Here is a 15,403-nt window from a genome sequence, read left to right as displayed (position 1 = left end):
CATTTAAAGGGCTATGAGACTGCTTGAAACAGTCATGGCTTCCCCCAAAGAATCCTGGGAGCTGTAGTCTATTAACAGTGCTGTGATGGGTGAAAGCCACTGGAATTAGCGCAGAGCTTGCTGGCACTGAAGTCCTTTTGGAAATCGCCTCCAATCCTGCTTGTACAGGCAATGAGACTTGCAAGGAAATGACATCCTCTTCAAGTAGGAATTTACAAAGAGGCTTCTGGTGCATGAGCTAGCTCCACCCCATAGACACAGGCCAACAGGCTGACCATCAGCACCCCCAAGCTAACAGCTAATAGCAATGTGAAGGGCCTTAGGCACACCTGAATCTATGTACCGTATTTTTTGCTCTATAAGACGCACCAGACCACAAGACGCACCTAGTTTTTGGAGGAGGAAAACAAGAAAAAAATATTCTGAATCTCAGAAGCCAGAACAGCAAGAGCGATCGCTGCGCAGTGAAAGCAGCAATCCCTCTTGCTGTTCTGGCTTCCGGGATAGCTGCGCAGCCTGCATTCGCTCCATAAGACGCACACACATTTCCCCTTACTTTTTAGGAGGGAAAAAGTGAGTCTTATAGAGCAAAAAATACGGTATGTAGGGCACCCTTAGTAGGGCCGCAAGTCCTGGTCAACCAGCATCTATGTCCCTAGGGTGGGTGAGACAATGTTACTGTAGCACCTCTGTGAGTTCGTCTCAATGCTGGTGGGTCTTTAGCAAGAGATGGACCCTTGTACAGTTGTGGTGAGTGTGATAAGCTTATTGGGGTTTGGCAAAACATTTTTAAAGTTGTCTCCTAATATTATTGGTCAAATTATTGAACCCAAACCACGTAATTGGGTGCCAATCTAGTCCCTTCCCTTATACATAAGGACACAACTGCCATGCTGTTTAGAGCTGCCCATTTAGAGATCACCTCGTGTTGGAAAGACCCCAAAGGTTCATCTGTGACAGGATTACAAGTTTGGGATCTAGCACTTTCTGAACATTTAGCACAGCATAGCAGCATCATTCAAAGCCAAACCAAACACAATCATTTTGACAAGATCTGGTTCCTGTATAAAAGCTATGCAAATATAAGTGATGTTGATGTCAGACCTTCAGCCACTTATGGAGAGGCTATGTTCGAGAACTGAAGCCCTGGAAATGCATTCAGTGATACACTTATTTGAGTGCCCCTGCTCAATTTTCTAGTGGGGCCCACCACATGGAGTGGCAGAACACTGTGACAAGTCTAACCACCTCTCTATCACCCACTGGGAGGGATAAAATACTTAGTCCTGATTTACAGCAATCTTGAAGTCTCATGGTTCCTTCTGAACTGGAAGATGGTGGAAGAGGGAAGCTGCTGTCTAGGCAAGGCTGTGTTTTAGAACAATCCTTTCGCACCCAGATACACATTCTTCCCCTTAACACTTCCCAACCAGTCTACATCAACTGGTCTGTCTTTTTATTTCCTTTTGTAAAAAATTGACATAAATAGAGTCACAAGCAGTGGTTGAAGCACACCCAACACTCAGTGTCCATTAGCCCTGCTTGTGATGGGGAGACATAATTGCTCCTTAGGGAGGAGGAAGACAGCCCCTCTCCGTTGCCTTGTAGTCACTGGGGTTGTTCAGCTCTTGATGGTGCTGTTGATATAGGATTCCAAAATGAATATGGTTTCATCCACTTGGTTCTCACTTGCATCAATCCTTTGTTAAAAGGGGAGAAATATGAATATATATATTATCCCGGCTACATTATATGTCAGTTTTGATTACTCAGTTAAGAATATGTTAATAAACAAAAGACTGATTAAAACCAGTTAACAACTAAACTTTTTTATAAAAAAATACAAGTACTGTGAAAACTGCAGATGGCAAGTGACATTTTAGAAGTGGTCTATTCTCATGTGTGTGAGAAAGAGAGAGAAGGTGGGGAGTGCTTCCTTTACCCTGATGGCTGCTGTGACATTTGAGTATCACTTTTACTAAGAAAAGTAATCAGGTGACAATCTTGATCTTATATGTCAGATACACACAGGGAGGGGTGGGTGAGAGAAAACATTTAAGCTTCCCCAAGAAGCAATTTGATAGGGCTTTGTGAATAAATCCACATTATTAGCCCTGTGGTGTGGTTTAAAAAGAAAAAAGTAGACACGCTCACTCTCTCAAAATTTATGGAAGTCATTCCACCTGATGTTCTGGAGGCAATTCTGGCCACAGAAGTGACCCCTTAAATACAAAAGGGGTCATGCCCTCTGATTTGGGACTGGCCTACGAAGGCAGCACAAAAAGAACCTGTATGGGTGGGTTGACTGAGGGCGTGTTTACCCTCCAAATTTTCTCTTTCCTGTACAGTAGTGGCCAGTCAGCAGCTTCTGAGAAGTCCATAAGGAATGCATAAAGGCAACAGCCCTTCCCACCTTTCCATGTGTCCCTCAGCAACAGGTATTGAGGGGCACACTCTGAGCCGGAAGGATCTGCTGAGCAGCCCCCTGCCCAGAATGCTGTGGTCAGATCCTGCACTGAGCAAATGGCTTGGACTTGATGACGTCCAAGGTCCCTTCTCTGATCCCCACCATTCTGCTCCTCCTCACTTACTTGTTGACGTTGTGCTTGAGGCTCTCCAGCTGCTGCCGTTCAGGGGCTGTGATCATTTCCTCGATCTCCTGCAGCTGTGCCTCCTCTGCCCCCGAGGCCTGTATTGAGGCGAGTATGGCTTCTACCCGCTGGGATTTTTCCAGCAGACGCCTGGCACAGGACAGAAGCCACGGGTCAGACAGAACCACACCACTTCAGTTTAAGGCTGGCCAAAGATGGGACAAGGCCCGAGCAGAGAATCAAGACTCCTTCACAAGGGAGAATTCATGTAGTCCTCCTGGGGTGAGTCCCATTGAGACAAACTCACATAGAAGAATTGGGGGTCAGCTCTGCGAGTTTCCCACTTTTAACAAACCTTTGAAAATCAGAGATTTGCAACCTGTCGCACAGCACCACAAAGCTGTGACGGCAGTGACGAACAGAGGAAGAGCGACCCTGTTAAGGTGGATCTTGAGAGCTCCAACCTCTTGCCCTAACCACCCTCCTCCCCCCAGGACAGCTCGCTCACTCACCGGTTCTCCTTAGTCTCATGCAGGCGTCTTTCTATGAGGTTGGCCACGCTCTGGAAGGGAGGAGGAAGAGAAAAGGGCTATTGTAATCCAATTTCTCCCGGCAGATTTTTTTTTAAAAAAAGGAAAGCGAGGGCAGTGAAGCCACAGGACACGTACCTTGTAACAGCGGTGGAGCAGCATCCGTGCAGATGAGAGCCTGTTCACTGTATATAGGTAGAAAGTGCGGGAAGGGGCATGATCGGGGGTCTTGGGGATCTCCTGTTTTTGAATGAGAGAACACCCACTATGTTTGCTTAATAATGAAAAGAGAACTGCAATGCTGACTTATTTACATACCTCTACAATGGTACCTCCGGTTGCGGACAGGATCCGTTCAGGAGGTCCGGCTGGATCCCGAGGTTTTCGCAACCGGAGAGACCGCTTCTGTGCATGCATGCGCGGCAAAAAACCGGAAATATACTTCCAGGTTTGCCACTTACGTATCCCAAAGTTTGCATAACTGGAGGGATACGTAAGCGGAGGTACGACTGTAATTCATAAATAAAACATCAAAGTGGTTCACAAGAACAGTACACAAAACCATATAAACTTAAAATAAAAAAGTTGTCAAGGAAATGAACATGACTTTTAGAAGACATCTGAAGGTAGCCCTGTTTAGGGAAGTTGTTAATGTTTGATGTTTTATTCTGTTTTTAATCTGTTGGGAGCCGCCCAGAGTGGCTGGGGAAACCCAGCCGGATGGGCGGGTATAAATAATAAAATTATTATTATTATTATTATTATTACTACTACTACTATTATTACTATTACTATTATTATTATTATTATTATTATTTTGCAGGTGGGGGGAGTGAAGCTGAGAAAGAGCATGTTCAGTGGCAGTGATGGGATTTGAGACCAATGATTCCTGATTTGCAATGCTGTCCCTTAGCCACTGGGTGGCCACTGTGAGAACAGGATGCAGGACTAGGTGGGCCACTGGTCGGATCCAGCAGGCTCTTCTTGTGTTTCTTATTTATTTAATGCATTTATATCCTGCCTTTCTCCCAAGCTGGGATTCAAGGCGGCATCCTTATAACACCTTTATAATATACAAAGCAATAAAAACAAACCAGTTGAACATTTAAGCCTAGCATTAAAATGCAGTTTGCCCAAAGACAGCCCAGTGGTCAGCATCACCTGCACCTTGGTTTCCAAAGGCCAATCTAAACAAGGTCTTAACCTTCCAGCAGAAGACTGACAAGGAGGGAGCCAGTCTAGCCTCCCTTGGGAGGGAATCCTGCCATCTGGGAGCGGCCACAGCAAAGGCTTTTTCTCATGTCATCACCAACTTTGCCTCTGATGTTGATGCTCAATCACACCACTTTCAACTTTTCTATACAGGAATCCATGGCAGCCTTTCAGTGGAATAGGGGCCATAGACAAGGGGCCAAGGTGTGGGTGTACTAACTACACCTCTTTCCAGGCTCCGTTGCCCTTCACAATGCTTGTGTCTCGAGTTTTTCTCCCCATAAAATTCCATGGGAACCACTGAGAACTGGTTTTGCTCCAACCTGCAGAACCCCACCCCTTAATCAGCACAGTCCTGTGACACGTCTGGTTTCTTGATGATGCTAGAGTGTGACGGAACCTCAGGAACTGGTTTTCACGCTGATGAAAACAGCACACTGGGAGTTGAGAATGGTATGCACAGGAGTTGCAATCTTGCAAAGAATTCTGCTTCCACCTTATTTCCTCAGGGCCTGGATAGTTCACTGTGCTCATCTTGACTTGCATGCAAGCAGCTCAGGTCTTCCATGGAACTTTAGTTTTGCGTAATTTATTTTTCAGACCTAGATTATTCAGGACAGACGCGCAAAGGAGCATACCTGCAGGGCTACAAAGTTAGTCGACAGCATTTTGTACATCATTTCCTTTGCTTCCTTGGCAGGAATCATTGCAAAGTCTTCTATTTGCTTCTGTTCCAGATGCTTCTTCCTCAGGAGCAGGCGGAAGATGCGAGCGCAACGAGACCCGAATCTAGATCAGAGAAATAAAATGGCATAGCAGGCTTGTTTTTCGCACTCTCTGAATGCATGATGCATCAGGCTTCTCAGTTTGGCTTCCAACTGATGGATGCTGCGAGTCCAAAACATCTGGAGGGCACAAAGTTGTCAAAGGCTGAAAGAATGTGTAGAGCTCTAACTGTGCTTAGTTTATTCCATCATTGGGACTCAATGGCTATAAGCACTTCAAGGTATTACAGCGGTACCTCGGGTTACATACACTTCAGGTTACAGACTCCGCTAACCCAGAAATATTACCTCGGGTTAAGAACTTTGCTTAAGGATGAGAACAGAAATCGAGCTCCGGTGGCGCAGCAGCAGGAGGCCCCATTAGCTAAAGTGGTGCTTCAGGTTAAGAACAGTTTCAGGTTAAGAACAGACCTCCAGAACAAATTAAGTGCTTAACCTGAGGTACTACTGTACTGAGATACAAAGAGCTCAGAATGATTTTCTTTACTAGAAAAGAAATAAGCAGTTTATTCAAAACTATATTTTCTCTACTAGGAAAGCATTAAGATAAAAGATCAACAAATTCAGTACAGTCCACAGTTAGCATTGCTGTCAGTCTTTGACAGCCTGATCTGTGCTCTGCTTATCAACATTTTTATGGTTGCTGCTTGACATTGGAAAACTGTCCTTGAATTATCATTAACCAGATGGTCTACAAATGTATGGCAAACAGGCTTGGCTGAGAAGCTAATGTAAAACACTGAAAGAAAATAAAAAAACAGACAAGACAATTTTGATACCACCATCAACACATAGGAAACCTAGGGAGACATTATCTTAAGTTAAGAAACGAGTCTTTTTATTGTAAGTCAAAGTAAAAACATGTACTAAGTTTATATGGTTTGTTTGCATGTAAAGGAAAAAAACAACAACTCAGGACCAGTTTACCTGTGAGATCGCTGTACCCCATGTATGCCCACATGACCGCTTTGATCTGTGAAACTAGCACAATTATAAAGGTAAAGGGACCCCTGACCATTAGGTCCAGTCGTGACCAACTCTGGGGTTGCGGCACTCATCTCGCTTTATTGGCCAAGGGAGCCGGCATTTGTCCGCAGACAGCTTCTGGGTCATGTGGCCAGCATGACTAAGCCACTTCTGGTGAACCAGAGCAGCACACAGAAACACCGTTTATCTTCCCGCCAGAGCGGTACCTATTTATCTACTTGCACTTAGACATGCTTTCGAACTGCTAGGTTGGCAGGAGCAGGGACCGAGCAACAGGAGCTCACCCCGTCGCGGGGATTTGAACCGCCAACCTTCTGATCGGCAAGTCCTAGGCTCTGTGGTTTAACCCACAGCGCCACCCGTGCACCTATTATAGTTGCCACATAATACCATTCCTCATCTGTAAGAAATCAATCTTTTAGTGTGGCAGCACCCACTTTGGAACTCTCTGCCTATTGACATCAGGCAGGAAATTTCACTGTACTCTGTTTGGTGTCTGCCAAACTCATTTTGTTTAGGCAAGCCTACCCAGAGATGCAGAATGTCATGTACATTTTAGTCTGTTTTCATCTTACTGTTTTTTAATTATTTTTGATTATTTTAAATCATCATTTTTAAACTGTTTTTACTGATAAGCTTATTCTTTTTGTAAACCGCCTCAACCTTGCTTTAAAACAATCAATTTGTATATAATTCTTATGAAACAAATGAACGTAAAGTTTTGGTTGCACCCTGCTGGCAGGAGGAAATAGCACTTTGCTTTCACCACGGTGACTAAAAATGTCTGCAGCAGGCACAAGGAGCTGGCCTCATTTTACATTTCTGGCTTGAGGCAGGCCTGCATGCAAGATAACACTGCAAATACATTAAGCCAATGAGCTCTGACATGCCTGCTACCTTGACTCAAAGCAAGTTTTCAACTCCAGCATCTCCAAACAGGCAGGCTCCCCATTACCTTTCCTGAACTATTGATTCCAGCGTTGCGGTAGCCAGAGACGCCAGGGCCTTATGAAGGTCTGTTTGAGGGAAGGTTAGGGAAAAATGTCAGGGAGAGTTCCATTTTGGTAAGCACCAAGTGGTTTGCCCCTCACCTCCTTCTAACCAACTGACGGGAGTTTCAGTTTGGGTGGTTAACTTGGGAGGCACCTTCTAGGCTCTCCAATGATGCGAAGACACATCAGGGCCACTTGCTAACCTGCAAGATTCAGGACAGATAAAGGAAAAGTCCATCTTCATGCAGCAAATGGTTAAACCCATGGCTCCCCAAGGAGGCAATGATGGCCATTGACTTAGATGGGCAAATTCATAGAGGACAATAAGGCCATCAATGGCTACAAGCCAAAATGGCCAGAGACAGTGATGCTCCATCCAGTGGCCAACCAGATGCCTGTGGGAAACCTGCAAGCAGGACCTGAGCCCAAGAGCACTCTCTCCACTTGCCGTTTCCAGCAACTCTTATTCAGAAGCATTGCTGCCTCTGACCACGCAGGCCCAGCTTGTTTTGCCCTTGGCCATTTTCTCTCAGTTTTTCTCTTTGGATAAACTGATCCCTGATCAACTAAGTGAGAAAATGTGGGGCAGAGAAAAGAGAAGAGAAGAGAACCAACCTTTCCCTTGGTTCTTTCCTCGCTTGAGAGGACATTGGCTGCTCCAAGGTCTAGGCTGCAACAGGTTCCTTAAGATTCACCAGTCCCTCTTTAAGAGATGTGAGAGAAGCATCTCTTTAAGGCATTTGGTGGCTGAGGTGAAGAACAGGTGGGCTGTGCAGGATTGGTTGCTCTTTCCTCTAGTGCCGCAGCTGGGATCAGCACTGTGAAGGAGCTCTTGCCCCCCCCCCCCCGTTCTCTCTTCCTCTGGGCCCCACAATCCATTTGCTAGGTAAGTGAGCTGCTATCTCTGGCTTCTGCTGCATCTCCCCCAGGTTGGCTGAGCTGAGCCCGTGTAGCAGCTGGCACCCCACAATGGGTGGGCTGGAATGTGCTCTTCATGTACAGAAGTGCACATGTCCAGCATAGAAGTGCAGGCCCACCCTCCTAAACAACTAGCACAGCTTGCCCTCGAACACGAAAACAGTCCTCATGATACAGCCAAGTCAAAAAGGATACTGATGACGTACATTCCTCCGCCACTCTCCCCCGACTTGCCAACAAACTCCAGCTATGGGGAGATTAAAGGATTGAACCAGACAAGGTTTTATTATCAGAAAAAAGAAGTAAAAAAGAAAAGAAAAAGAGCATGCCATTTCAAAGGCATTGTTCCAAATGAGAATAATAATCCAGAAGAGGACTTTCTTACCGGATCATCTGCTAATAGAGTGAGGTACTGATCGAGAATCTGTTTGGAGATGTTGTAACCAGCCGGAAGCGACCGAAATATCTTTAAAAAACAAACAAATCAGTGTTGTAGATATCCTGTGATTTCTTACAGACTTTAAACTATTACTGAACATAACCAGAGAGCAGGTGACCTACAAGAGGTTCTTTACAGAACAATGTTTTTTAATGAATAGTGCGGTTTCCATTTATAACCTTCATAACCAACAAAAGTGTATTACACAAACCTGAAATGACTCATGTTAGCTATAGAGGGGGTATTTGTCTTCCCCTTGAAGGATTCTCATCTTGCCTGGCCTAGACACATTTCAGACTGTCCCCTTCCCTAACCAATTCATTTGTTCTTGTTGCGGATGGCTCCTGACCTGATGCAAGTTCTGATGTAAACTCTGACCCATCTCTCCATAATCATTTCTTAATATTGATATAGAACCTCTGTATTGCACTCTGTCACAGTTATAGTTATGGTTTTAAAGTCTCTTTTTATTTGATCTATACATTTTATTTACTTTTTACAGCTTTATTTTCTAAACCTACACACACACATATATATACACACAGTATTTAAAAAACAGTGTGCATAAATATACAACCATTAATCTATAATACCATTATTCTAGAACAAGTAGTATAATAAATCCTATGAAAACCATTGTAAAGCGTGGAGTATATTTAGCCTGGAAAAAATTAAAGGGAGATGGGACGGGACGACAACATGATACCAGCCTTGAAATATCTGAAGGGCTGTCATGTTGTTGGTGGAGCAGGCTAGCTCTTTGATACTCCAAAGGGAAAAACGAGAAATCAAGAGCTGGGAACTGAAGGGAAGCAGATTTTGACAAAACCTCCTAATAGTAAGAGCTATTAAGCAAGAGAACAGCCTTTCTTGGGAGGCACAGGCTCTGCGCTGCTGAGTTGTTGTTTTTAAGCAGAAGCTGGGCAGCCATCTGCCAGGTGTGCAGATCCCATCACTGAGCAGAGGGTTAGGCTAGATTACCTCCCCAAGGTCATCTTCCAGCTCTAAGATTACATAAAATGAAGGAAGAAATACCCAACAACTCACAAAAGCTCTTTCCTACTCTCTCTTAATGTTTTGTGGGGCATAATCTGTTGCTCTTTTGGCAGGAAAATGAATATATTATATCCTTTTGAGATGTTAAGATTCAGTACGATTTGTATTGTATTTGCGCTGATATGTTTGGTATTTGCATTTGTAATTTTTATGAGCTGTCATGGGGGCCTTTTTTTTGGCTGAAAGATGGCATATAAATAAATAACAATATCACATACCGAGGCAAGCCATGCAAAAATGAGCTATCCCCTCTCTAGTAGCTACTCTGACCTTGGGAAAGGACAGCAATGAAATCCTGACTGAACCCCCCAGTCATGGCAGGCATGAGCCACTCTATTAGAGGGGTTTATTACGGGGGGTCAGTGACCTCTTTAGGCCAAGGGCTGCCTTGCCTCTTGTGCCATCCTTCCAGGAACTGCACACCAATGGTTGGAGGGACCCAAATGAAAGTGGGTGTGGCAAAAAGGGGTCAAGGTCAGAGCTGGGAGAAGGCAGGGCCACCCCACAAGTACACAGAGCACAGATGCCCACACACTCCACACATACACTGAACACGCGCCTTACACACATGCTTGCATACACATCTGCCAACAAGTCCCAAGTAGCTGCTCACCTCGTTGGAAGACAGGGGCATGGTGTACGGCGCGTTGGAAGAGGTCGTGACTTCGCTCATTCGCAGCATCGTCCGCACAATTTCACTACTGGTCTGTCGGAAAGGGAAGGAGACAGAGGCAGAACTCTTAGGGAAGGTCTTGTTTTGTGCATAGACTGTAAAACGTAGGTGGGAGCTTGCATGATTAAAAAGCCCTGCCATACCAAAATCAAGTAATAAATCCCTGTACGTAGAAAACCAGTATGCCAAGGAAAAGGGGAAAGCTAAAACTCTTCTTTGATAAAATAAAAACTGGCCAGGGGAGGAAATGCCAAAGCAGAGGAAACAGCCTTCAGTAAGAACGTAAGGACTTACAGTATGACAAGCCTGCTGGATGAGCCCAATGGCCCTTCCAGTCCAGCATGCTGTTCTCATGGTGGCCACCCAGATGCCGACATGAGAAATCCACAAGCAGGGCCCGAGCACAAGAGCTCTCCCTCCTACTGTGGTTTCCAGCAATGGGTATTCAGAAGTATTACTGCCTCTGAGTACGGAGGCAGAGAATAACCATCATGGCTAGTTGCCATTGATAGCCCTTTCCTCCAGGAATTTTTCTAATCCTCTTTTAAAGCAATCCAATGGCCATGACTGCCTCCTGTGCGGGTAAGTTCTAAAGCAAGGGTCCTCAAACTTTTTCAGCAGGGGGCCGGTCCACTGTCCCTCAGACCTTGTGGGGGGCCGGACTATATTTTTTGCAGGGAAATGAATGAGGAACGATGAGTGGTGCATGAAAGGGCTCCGGAGAGGGGCTGCTTTAAATGGTGGCCGCTCAAGAGGGGGACTCAGCCAACCGTGGCTCCTGTGTCTTGCAAGTGGCAGGGGCTGGCGGCACGAGGAGCAGTGCGCAAAGGGGCTCCGGAGAGGGGCTGGCACCAACAAAGCCCAGCCCCCTTCCTCCTCTAGGCAGGGCGAGGAGAAGCAGTGTGAGGGAGAGGGAGAGAATGTGCACAATGGCGATCCACGCGGCGATTCCCGGACCATCTGCAGGCTGGATTTAGAAGGCAAATGGGCCTGATCTGGCCTGCGGGCCTTAGTTTGCTGACCCATGTTATACAATTTAACTATGTGCCACATTAAGAAGTGTTTTCTTTTTTCTGCTCTGAAACTTCCAACATTCAGCTTCACTGGATGCCCACAAGTTCTGGTTTTATGCAAGCGGGAGTATAACTTTTCACTTTCTCCATGCCATGCATAATTTTATAAACTTCTATTGTGTCTCCTTTTACTCGCCTGTTCTCTAAATAAGAAAGTCTCCAATGCTACAACCTTTCTTCATAGAAGGGTCACTCTATCCCTTTCATTGTTTTGGCTGCCCGTTTCTGAAACTTTTCCATCTCTAGAATATCCTTTCTGAGGTGGGGCAACCAGAACTGTACACAGTATCCCAAATGTAGCCACACCGCATATTAGTCTAATGACATAGACCCCCCCCACAAGAAGGAAAGCAACACACCTGGTCCATTCTGTTGGCCACAGCACTGACAATGGCTTGATCTCGGAAGTGCTGGTGGAAACGGTCAATGTTGACTTGCCAGTAGATTCCATCATCTGATGGAGACTGAGAAGTGTTGATTGGGAGAAAGAGGGAAGCGGAGTGTTATCCTATGTATCAATTGCACAACTGGGGGGGCTACTTGTACCCCCAGCACACTCCAACCAAAATTCTGTCACCACAAACACTAAATCCTGCAACCTGCATATATTATGCTAATAGAGCAAGTGTGCAGAAACTTCATTTGCATGATTTATTTTGCTTTAAAAACAAGTAAATCCATAATTCCTTTTGCTTCTATTAAATAAGTCACTGGGAGGGAAAAATCATGTTGGCTGCTTCCTCTGTGGCTTCAGGAAATGGAGCCCACATGCCATTGAGCTGATCTGCACAGCTATAATGACCAGCAAGACAAGACTTGGGGTGGGGGCGGGGAGAGATAAATAAATAAATAAATGAAATAACCAAGACAACTGCAGAACACTTTTGGTGCTAGAGGTAATAAAACCAAGGGTTGCGACCAATGATAGTCCTACTTGGAGTAGATACATTAATGAACATGAGTAACTTAGGTCCATTATTCTCAATAGGTCTATTCTGAGTTGATCTTACGCTGATCACAACCTCAAATGATGTTACAGTTCCTCTTAATTTACATGGGGCACACCCTGCCACGAAATCAAGCCTTATCATGCCCTAAACGTGGGTAGGAGCTATCCTCCAACTCCTGCCAAGGCACCACAGGTCCACTCCCCTGTTCTGCCTCACAATATATCAAGACTGCTTACCTCCTCCAAACCCATCATTTAGATATTACAGTCAGTAGAGCATGAGGCTCTTAATCTCAGGGTCGTGGGCTTGAGCCCCATGTTTGGCCAAAGATTCCTACATTGCAAGGGGTTGGACTAGGTGACCCTCGTGGTCCTTTCCAACTCTACAATTCTATGATGCTATGATTAAAACCAATGGGAGATTTGCTCTTCCTTTCAAGGTGATGGAGAAAGCTAAACTTCCAGTACCCGTTCATGAAGGGATGCACTGCCCAGCTCAGCGGCCTCTTTACCTCATTGCTGTCTGCCTCCTGCTTTTGTCGTTTCGCTTTGCGTTCTCCATTGTCTTGGCCGTTGTCAGAGTGCCTCCTCTTCCCCTTCCCTGATGGCCAAAAGAAAGGTCTGCACTTTGAGTAGCAATAAGGATGCAGTCTGCCAAAGCCCACCTTTTTATAGCTGCTCAGCCCTCATCTTCCATCAATGATCATGCTTTGTAAGCATGATACGCCATCTATTTCTCTCAGGGCAAATCCACAGATGTTTTCATATGATTTAACAATCAAACCACTATCATTGGGAATCCAAGAATTGTGGTTTGAAGGGGTGCGAGGAGAGAAAAGCAAGGACAAACACTTTTCAGCATCACAAGCTACAGCTCCCAAGGGTTTCTTTTTGGGTGGCGGCGGCAAGGGGATGAGTTAAGATGGCATAAAACCAACTGCAGACAGGACCACCATTTCCTTTCTCTCCTGAAACCACCTGAAATGAGCTTTGCTGAGGATTAACGAAATGATCATGGGGCCTTTGAGTTGTTTCCTCACCTATGAGATTCAGTTTTGGAACCACATACATATCCTTCTCGTTAAGCTGCAATGTGGGCACAGGAGGAGGCGGGCCATCAGAAGGCTCTGGACCTTCAGGGACTGATGGGCATCTCTGAACAAAGTGGGTGTCTGCCAGGCGTACAAACGTGCTCGAGACTTCGCTGTACTCCATTGTTTTACCATCTGAAGAAAAGGAAACAAACCCTCAACTCAGACCTGAGTTCCAGGCTCCACCCAAAAGTGCTTTTCCAGGGCTGAGCCCCACCTTAAATTCAGCTCACCTTCCATTGTTTCTGTCAGCCGGTCAGCCACTTTCTTCACTGTGGCGCTCATGGACATCTTGCCATTGAGCAGCAGCTCCTCCACGATCAGCTCACCCGTGTCACTATAAAGGGTCTTGGCAGTGTAGATATAGCGGGGGTAGCGGAGGATCCGCAGCACTCGGCTGCACTGAGCTTCATACTCCACCAGGCCTCGCTTCTGCAGCTCATACGTCACCAAGTTGTGCTGGATCAGGACACAGAGTGCCTTCCGAACCTGTGCAGGTGGGAGAAAAGCACGGTGTATACATGGAGATCTGCAGACTCTACCCAACCCCAGTCCAGAGCACAGCATTCAATTTTGAGCAAAACAGTGTGAGAAGGATTCAAAGAGTCAGAATGAACCTTATGGATCATCCAGAGCAATCCTTTGCCAGGAACAGCAGTATTTATAATGAACCCCTTCGCCCACTTACAACCCCTGTGAGGTGGAAGAAGTTAACAGGCCTTAAGTTATACAGGGACCTTCATGACCAAGCAGGGATTTGAACCTGGGTCTCCCTGACTTAAGGCCAAAACTCTATGGTTCTCCAGTGCAAAGCCATTATTCATGTAACAGCCTTTCTTCTGCATCAGTGCCATCTACCACTATGCATACCTGGTCAAGTGACATCCCAGTGTCATGAGCTATCATCCGTAATGGCTGGCTACCCATGCGAATGAGGTGCGTCCCAATCTTTTCTACGATCTCTCCAAAATGTTCAGAGAGCAAGAGGGAAGAGAGCTTGATTTCTGCCTGGGTCATCTTGCAGCAATATTATAACTGTCTGGCCCTCTGTAAGACAAGAGTGTATCCACACAAGTCAGCACAAGCACAAATGATTGCTCAGTGGGTTTGGAGACTGGAAAGAGCTCTTAAAATCCCAATTTTAACTGCCACCATATGTCAGTCAGTGTTCCTTAGAGAGTGTGCCTTAAACTTTTGGACATTTTACTGTGGTCATACGGCTAGAGATGTGAAGGTAAGGATAAGATGAACAAAAGAATCCCCCCAGTCTCTGCATGGGGTATTCACATTTTTACAGCTAATCCACCGTGAGAGCCAATATACACATTCAGCAGATTCAAGTACTAATGCTTTTACTGAACTGTGTTGGAGGTAGGAAGTGGAGACTGCATGCCTGAACACCTCTTGTAGAAAATAAATCCCCTGCTCCGTTTAATCTTTTACTGTGCAAGTCTGTAAACCTCATTAACACTGACAACACATCCGCGCAATGTTTTTTTTTTATTGCACCCCACACAAAACACCACACGTGGTGTTTTTACAGAATAGCAATGGGCGTCCGTGCTGAGAAGCTTACGATTGTGAATTTGACACAAGAGGAAAGGGAACGAGATCAAGGCGAGGGTTAAAGAAGGGGGAAATGCACATCCGGTTAAGTTCACATTCTTGAAGTTACCTGGTCTACCGTACAATAATAACAACAAGGCTTGTTCTTCCATATGCTTGGCCATTGCCTGATGAACCCAGGAGACCCCAGCTGACCCCTATATCGACCCCGCCGTCTTGGACCAGAAAGACGACCAAGTCCAGCCGCTCCCTCCCTTGATGAACCCAGGAGTCCTGGCTCCCAGCTCTCCTCCTCCCTACGTGGTCCCCACCGACTGAACACCCCCGTGGCTGCGGATCCAAGAGTCCTCCCTCCCCTCTACTTACCCGAATGGACTCTCTTTACACCCGAGCCCGTAACCTTCGGGTCAGAGGGCGGCCCGTTTTCCCTACTCGACTAGGCCTCCGCCTTCCTTTCCGTTGCGGCAACCATGGCAACCACGCTCCGCCGGACCCTTCGCTATGCCCGGGAAAGCACATCCGGTACCCAGCAGTCCTGACG

The 15,403-nt window shown here is 45.9% G+C and overlaps 1 protein-coding gene across 1 annotated transcript; it reads right to left on the bottom strand.

Moving 5' to 3' along the window:
* Positions 1 to 1,439: 1,439 nt before the first annotated feature.
* On the bottom strand, positions 1,440 to 15,365 carry POLR3C (RNA polymerase III subunit C). Its single transcript, XM_081892410.1, has 15 exons — positions 15,229 to 15,365; positions 14,167 to 14,343; positions 13,530 to 13,785; positions 13,246 to 13,431; positions 12,718 to 12,806; positions 11,616 to 11,720; positions 10,124 to 10,216; positions 8,401 to 8,481; positions 8,211 to 8,262; positions 7,061 to 7,121; positions 4,972 to 5,122; positions 3,260 to 3,361; positions 3,104 to 3,153; positions 2,592 to 2,741; positions 1,440 to 1,700 (listed from the first exon to the last, which is right to left on the bottom strand). Exons 2-15 carry the CDS (start codon positions 14,311 to 14,313, stop codon positions 1,622 to 1,624), a joined length of 1,602 nt encoding a protein of 533 aa, XP_081748536.1. The 5' UTR covers positions 14,314 to 14,343; positions 15,229 to 15,365; the 3' UTR covers positions 1,440 to 1,621.
* Between the last annotated feature and the right edge of the window lie 38 nt (positions 15,366 to 15,403).

This window comes from Podarcis melisellensis (genome assembly GCF_964234715.1).
Source record: "Podarcis melisellensis genome assembly, chromosome: 16".
Lineage (NCBI taxonomy): Eukaryota > Metazoa > Chordata > Lepidosauria > Squamata > Lacertidae > Podarcis > Podarcis melisellensis.
This window is presented reverse-complemented; position numbering and strand designations above follow the sequence as displayed.

What these genes read in the sequence shown, in the direction of transcription:
- POLR3C (XM_081892410.1), bottom strand. Translation starts at nt 14,313, where the DNA reads ATGACCCAGGCAGAAATCAAGCTCTCTTCCCTCTTGCTCTCTGAACAT. An exon ending in TGCCCCTGTCTTCCAACGAG is followed by an intron (nt 8,482 to 10,123) that starts GTGAGCAGCTAC and finishes TGTTTTTTAAAG; the next exon opens with ATATTTCGGTCGCTTCCGGC. An exon ending in TGCTCCACCGCTGTTACAAG is followed by an intron (nt 3,154 to 3,259) that starts GTACGTGTCCTG and finishes CCTCCCTTCCAG; the next exon opens with AGCGTGGCCAACCTCATAGA.